The sequence below is a fragment of the Pundamilia nyererei genome, unplaced genomic scaffold (genome assembly GCF_000239375.1).
Source record: "Pundamilia nyererei isolate P.nyererei 1_Seehausen unplaced genomic scaffold, PunNye1.0 scaffold00511, whole genome shotgun sequence".
Classification (NCBI taxonomy): Eukaryota; Metazoa; Chordata; class Actinopteri; order Cichliformes; family Cichlidae; genus Pundamilia; species Pundamilia nyererei.
This window is the reverse complement of record NW_005187912.1, coordinates 70,033-77,123: the sequence shown is the minus strand read 5'-3', so window position 1 is coordinate 77,123 and position 7,091 is coordinate 70,033. Positions and strand designations below refer to the sequence as shown.

At 39.0% G+C, this 7,091-nt stretch overlaps 1 protein-coding gene across 1 annotated transcript in view; it reads left to right on the top strand.

Moving 5' to 3' along the window:
• The window catches only part of LOC102192978 (plasminogen-like), a 10,433-nt gene extending 3,703 nt beyond the window's left edge, over positions 1–6,730 (top strand). The window contains 9 exon segments of the mRNA XM_013907762.1: positions 618–792; positions 1,403–1,527; positions 1,637–1,726; positions 3,702–3,819; positions 3,859–3,933; positions 4,033–4,173; positions 4,268–4,374; positions 4,922–5,058; positions 6,572–6,730. Of these exon segments, the coding sequence (XP_013763216.1) occupies positions 618–792; positions 1,403–1,527; positions 1,637–1,726; positions 3,702–3,819; positions 3,859–3,933; positions 4,033–4,173; positions 4,268–4,374; positions 4,922–5,058; positions 6,572–6,730 (1,127 nt within the window).
• Positions 6,731–7,091: the final 361 nt, after the last annotated feature.

The window sequence follows — 7,091 nt, the reverse complement described above, 5'->3', positions numbered from 1 at the left end:
ACCCTCAAGCTCCCAGGCCTCTGGTAGAGGACCCGAGCTTGAAGGATAAACCGCCCGCAGGGCGTGCTGGGTGTTTTTCATGAAAAGGATCCACCATAAAAAAAAATCCTACCATAAAAAGGAATTTACCATAAATTCCTTTTTATGGTAAAACCTGGTAAAATGGTAAGGGTAAAATCTGCAGCTTGTAGCCAAAATACAAGAACCAAGTTAAATGAATATCACCATCTTCCAGCATCCGCTACCTTTGAAAGGCATAAGTAAAAGGAAGTGTAACAATAAGCAATATATTTTATTTCTCTCACCCCAACCGGTCCCTGAGCCTGGTTCTGCTGGAGATTTCTTCCTGTTAAAAGGGAGTTTTTCCTTCCCACTGTCACCAAAGTCCTTGCTCATAGGGGGTCATTTGGGTTTTCCTCTGTATTTGTTATTGTAGTGTCTACCTTACAATATGAAGCACCTTGAGGCGACTGTTGTTGTGATTTGGCGCTGTATAAATAAAACTGAATTGAATTGAACAAAATGTTTGTAATAGGGTTTAATGGTCCATAAATATACATCCTTATATGTTTTACATAATATAATAAATATATGTTTGACTTGTTTTTTGTCCTCAGCTACTGAGCCTCCCACCTTCATCCCAGAGATGGATATAGGTGATATAGGCATCACTGATATAGGTGTAGCGTACCGGGGAACAATTGCTGTAACTGTGACTAGCAAAACGTGCCAGAGATGGTCATCTCAGACGCCACATAAACACCACCAAATCCCAGAAAACTGCCCTTACAAGTAAGAGTTGTAACCAGACATCAGTGTCCACTCTCTGTGATATTAATGTTGTGAAGAAAATATTAGTGGGTATTTTCAATTTGTAGGTTTGATTAATAGTTTTCAGCTGCAACATGGGAATCACAGGAGAAAAACAAAGATATGATAATAAACCACAAGATTTAGAAACTTTTTTTCCCATAATGAACTCTGTCTATAGTGTTTAAGCCATTAGAAAGCAATGTCAAAGCAAAATCCCTGTAAGAGTTTGACATGAGAAACGTGAAGAATCGCTAAGAGTTATCTCTTGTTAAATGGTAGAACTAAAATAATCCATGAGTTGTTGTTTCAGGGTCTATCCAGTTTATACAAGAGAAGAAGTAAAAATTGAGTCAGTACCTTTAAGGTTATGAGGAGTGACAGCAGTGGTGTCCTCTATCAGCCTGATATACATTTGTAAAGTCTCTTTTCACCATGTAGTCAACATTTTGGGAAAGTAATTTGTACAACTTAATTTCAATTTAAATAATCCATCAGGTTACTGTAGATTACTAAAACTTCATTAACATGCCTGCATTAAGTTTGTTTTCATGGCCTCATTGCTATGTTTTTCCATGCTCATCTTTGTCAGAGGTCTGGCTGCTAACTACTGTCGTAACCCTGACAATAAGTTGTTCCCCTGATGCTACACAACTGACCCTGACACTGATTGGAAGTTTTGCAACGTGCCACTATGTGGGGAAGCACCTACTCCAGGTATAATATCAGTCAGCTTGTTTCCTCTTTCTTTTTCACACAAAAATGCATCCAGGAATTTTTTTTCTTTCCTTATCTCCTGCTGCGGATCCTCCAGTGACCCCCGCAGATGAGAAAGATTGCTATGAGGGGAACGGTTCCAGTTATTGGAGTATAACATCAGAGACCATCAGTGCTCCATTGGAAATGAGAACAGCGGGTATTGGAGAAGGGGGCATTTATAGTCTGAGGTCGTAAGGGGCGTGAACGAGGTGTGGTCCCGCTCCTGAAATTCAGATGATATTTTCCACAGAATGATAGATGTACATCTTAACTTGTTATACCAGAAATTAATATTACATTTTAAAAAAACTGTTTAGTAGGTGGATGTTCTGAAGTATCAGGTCTTTTTTTGCAACAGGGACCTCAGAGAGAATCTAAAAAAACATACTAGAAGACAACGTTAGAATAATAGCCACTAATGATTCCCTGATTCCATGATCCCATTCTGCTTTTTAAATATCCTAGGAACCACCGCCAGCAGTCTGAGACTGAAGTGGTCTGTTGGGGTGATAGAACTAAAGAAGTTACTGAGATGAAAGGTGAAACATCTACAAGAAAAACTTAAAAGAAGTCCAGTCGCACCATCAAATATTCTCGAGAGAATGAATAGCTGTTCCATAAAAGGACGAATATTGCATCGTTCCTTCTGCATCTGATGTTTGACAAATGGATGAATTCCCCTTTCCACTACCCTGGCATAGATTTGGCCTGGGAGGCCCAGGAGTGGGATCTCCCTGTAGTTGGTTTGTTTCAGTTCCTGAAAGCAGACATTTTATCAGCCATTTGGGTTCTTTGTACTGTTTTTTGTTTTGTTTTGTTTTGGCTATTTACTTTGTTGTTTTCTGTGTTATTTGCTGTGTTATTCTATGTTATTTGTGTTAATGCTTTCAGGAACAGAATTTTTTGATTGCGCCAATGGTTTAAAAGTTATCGTAATTTGACCTAAAAGTTTGACTGACAAACGATGGAATGGGGTTTTAACAGGTTAATCATCCCAGTTATCTTGCTCCAGGTGATGAGCGAGTCATCACCGTTGTTTCCAGACTCTGCATCCTCTACAGAAAGCTTATCAGTGGGCTTCCAAAGGTACTTGAAGTATTCCTTCCAGGAAACGATTATATCCTCAGTTGAAGTCAGCTAGCACCTTACCTGCAACTTATAAATAGAACACCACTTTCCCTGCCTGAGTTGCTTTGCTTGACGGTTTGCCAGGATCACTACGAGGCAGACTGAAAGTCTTTTCCCATTGTTTAACCAAACTTACACCCAAGATTTTGCTTAAGCTCCCCCCAGAGCTCTGCTCCACTCAGCCCACAGACTAACCAACCGTGATAGGACTCAGCTTTATGGCTCCATTCACCTCCGATGTCCAATCGGGGACTTCCATCACGACAAGCACCAACCATATCGTAGCTAAAGCTCCTTAGAGCACCCTCAGCAATGGAGGTGCAAAATATGGTCCTCAATAATGATGGCGTGATGAAGCTCCATGAATGTGTTGAATCTTTCCGGCAAATTGCTTCCCCAAAAGGCAGATCACACGATGCCCTGTTTAACAGCTCATTTGGAAGTAATGTCATCTGCTGGTCATTCAATGTACAGCAGGCCTGCTGTGATAATACATGTGGGCTACATACCAGTGGATATGCAAACGTAATTATGTATCAATTACAGAATATCCCAGTGAGATCCTATATAATATAAATATATAAACACATACACACACACCCCTAATTAACCATCCTCTCTGAGACTGATTTAAGATCTTTGTTATTATTGGGCAATAGTATGTCAATTTATTTGCATTTCTGGGAGCTTCATAATGTCCTTAAAATCTCCATTCATGCTCTAGATGATCCTCAGAATCACCTCAGATCCAGGTCGTGCAAAAAACGTATTTCCAGTTTGATTCTTTGAATCAAATAAATAATAAACAAAGAAATGATGGATAAATGAATAAATTGAGTTACGTCTCAAAATAAGAGAATCTAATTTGGTCAATCCAACAATTTTTCTTGTGGCTTACAAGGCTGTAAAATCTTCTCTTTTATTAATTAACACCAGTCCAAACTAACTTTCGTGCTTCACTCTTTTTGTGAGAATTCATGATAATAATAATGACTACTTTGCAGTTGAACTGAATTGTGGAACACCAGCTATCAAACCAAAGCGCTGCCTTCGTAGTATGGTGGTCAGTGGCTGTGTGTCAAAGCCTCACTCGTGGCCCTGGCAAACTGCCCTCCAGACCAAGTGAGTATATATGTTCAAAGACAACTTTCATTTGTAAAGGACTTTCAATTTCCTCAACAAAATGTGAACTCTGATCCACCCTCAGTGGGTCTTAACATCTGCTTTGTGCTTGAGGTTAGAATAAAGTCATCGTTAACACCTGAAAATCAAATTCTGCAATTACTCAAAAATTTATTAATTACTCCCTTTGTTTCTACATATTATACACTGCAGCTCCAGTCAGCCTTCAGCCTTGAGGGTAGTGCTGGGTATGCACTCACTTAGAGCCACTGTGCCATCGAGACAAGTGAGGATGCTTGAGAAAATCATGACTGGACCAGATGGATCGAATATTGCTCTGCTCAAACTAGCAACGTCTGTATGGGCCTAATTATCCTTGGTGAAATCAGATTACACACACACCATTGATTTTGTGTGTGTGTGTGTGTGTGTGTGTGTGTGTTTTCAGACCTGCGGTGATAAACAACCAAGTGCAGCTGGCTTGTCTGCCAAAAAAGGACTATATAGTTCCTGGTGGAACAATGTGTTATGTTACTGGATGGGGTAGGACTCAAGGTACATTTGTGTGTGCTCTTGTGCGTCTTTGTAAAAATTCAGAGTTTCAGAGTGAGAAGAAATAAATCAGACTTTTTAGATATACAGTCAGGGAAAAATGATTTGAACCCCAGGCTATTTGGACTGGACTGGTTCCCCACCGTTCTCATTATCCTTGAAACTCCATGAGGTGAGATCTTGCGTGGAGATCCAGACCGAGGGAGATAGGCAGTTATTTTATGGTTCTTCCATTTCCGAATAAATGCACCAACTGTTGTCGCCTTCTCATTCACCTGCTTGGCGGTGGTCTTCTAGCCCATCTTTCACTTAACATTGCAACAGTTTAATCAGTTTAATCATTTGCAGAACATTTTTTTGTTAAACAGGTCTTTTTTTCTGACAAAATGTACTTTTGAGAGGCTCAAAAAATACCAGCATGCATTAGATATAAAACACAAAGAGCTGATAACAGCATTATTCATTACGCAAACAATTCCCACAGTAAAGATATCACAATACATTTTATCTAGATGATGAGGAGAATAATTGCAGAGGGCTGTGTCGACAGGTATTGGAGGTGGACGCGTCCTGGAAGAAACTGGTTTCCCTGTGATCGACAACAAGATCTGTAATCGCGACACTGATATAGTTGCAGACCACGAAATATGTCCTGGAAATACAGAGGGAGGAAAAGCAAGCTGCCAGGTATGACAAAGTAAAAGATGTAAAAACTGGGCAAAGTTCTATAAAACTGTTTGTGCACTGTTGTCTGCCTCAGTGTGTACACTGTTTTGATAACAGTATTGCCTCAGTTTAGTGACCTGATATTTTTAATAGTTTTCTAGAAAATAGATTTTTTTTTCTGTTATAGATTTTAAATAGATTTTACTATATATACACCAGTAGAAAATAGAAAATAGATTTTTTTTTCTGTTATAGATTTTAAATAGATTTTACTATATATACACCAGTTTTTGAAAAAAAAAAAATCCTCGGTGAAATTTAACTCAGTTGTCTCAAATATTACATTTCAGTCAAAATTCAAGGTATATACTTTATTTCATTTCATTTATAACTTGTGACTGTCTAACAGACAAATATTAATATACAGTGACCTCTGGCTGAAAGCTTTAGTTATATTTATGGAAAATATCCCAAAAATAAACTGAAAAGATTAGATCCTTTTCAGATAAAATGGGAGTCAAACTGATGCAGTAAATATTCTTTTATTGGAGAGAAAACTGTGCAGTATAATTTACTTAAGATGTTGAAGATATCAGAATATTAAACAGGCTATTGTTTGGATAAGAGGCTGTAACAGGAGAGAGATGATACAGAAACATGACATTCTTATAAAATCAGCTTCGTCAGAAACTAACCAAAGCACATGTTTTAAATGTTTGAAATAAAAATGAACTGAACTGAACTGAACATATGACCCGAGCCACGTTAAGTGGCGATATCACTAACGTCACGTAACTTAGCTGAAGGTTAGCTAAATTTAACTTTTTAAGACTTTTCACTATGCTAACATTTGGTCCGCTCAATATATTTATTGAGATAAAAACTCGGTACTTACTTTTAAAAGTTTGTTTCCACTTTGCTTCGACTGTCCGCCATTTTTTACACAAAATTTCAACCTTTTACTTGCAAAGAATCCTGGGATATGGTCAGCCACGAAGGATACACCCAACTCGTCCTTCACATCTGGAGAAAAGGTAGGGCCCCATTTGGAGGAGGCTTCGACTTTTGACAGCCTTTGTTGCGTCGCTGTGACATAATTGGCCTACAAATGCGGACTCCGAAGGATGCTGCCCCTGAATTTGGACACATACTTTGTCTGTCTTCGTATCACTCTCGCTCCCTCACTCTTTCGTGTCCCCGCTGTCAGGTCATCTGCTGTGTTCACGCCCTGTTTCCAGGTATCCACCCATCCATACCAGGATTTCATTTTCATGTTTAGTTTTTCCACTTTAGGTTTGTTTTGCACCTTTCTAACAGCCACAATGAACAGCTCCCTTTTCGTTAAAATCTAGTTATGTTCCACGCTTCATTTTGTCTGCGTTTGGGTCCGCTCTCCTCTCTCCACACGCAGACTCTGACACTTTCTTAGCTTGCTTTTAGCATCAGTTAACCTAAACACCATCAAAAAGATCTGTGTGAGTAAAATAGTAAAGTATCCACTATCTAATATCTATTTTGTGTTTCCTCCCTGTAGGGTGACAGAGGTGGTCCTCTGGTTTGTTATGAGCAGAACAGATTTGTCCTTCAGGGTGTCACAACATGGGCTGAGTGATGTACGTTGAGCAGGACGCCCAGTGTCTACGCTCGAGTTTCTAAGTTTGTGGACTGGATCGATGCAACCAAAGCCAACTAAAAGCTATCATCTGTAATGTGGTTGTTGAGGATGTCTTAACATCTATACTGTGTTCTGTAACAGCATGGCTCCAGTAAAACTGTGATTCTTCTTCCCTGATTAGCTGTTAACTCCTCCTATATTTAATGTTTTAGTAACTTTGATTTGCATTTTCTGTTAACACTAGAGGGCCATTTCTTTGATGTCCATCAGCGTAAATATTCTCCTCTGCCAAAACCTTTGCTGCAATCTTCTGCCATCTTCCCCGTCCATATCTGACAGAGAATGCTGACTGTTGTGTTGAGCTTCTTTGTTCAATGTGTTTAATGTAGAGTCCACAAATCAAAATTAACCCACTACTTTCTGTAAGATGTAGATATCT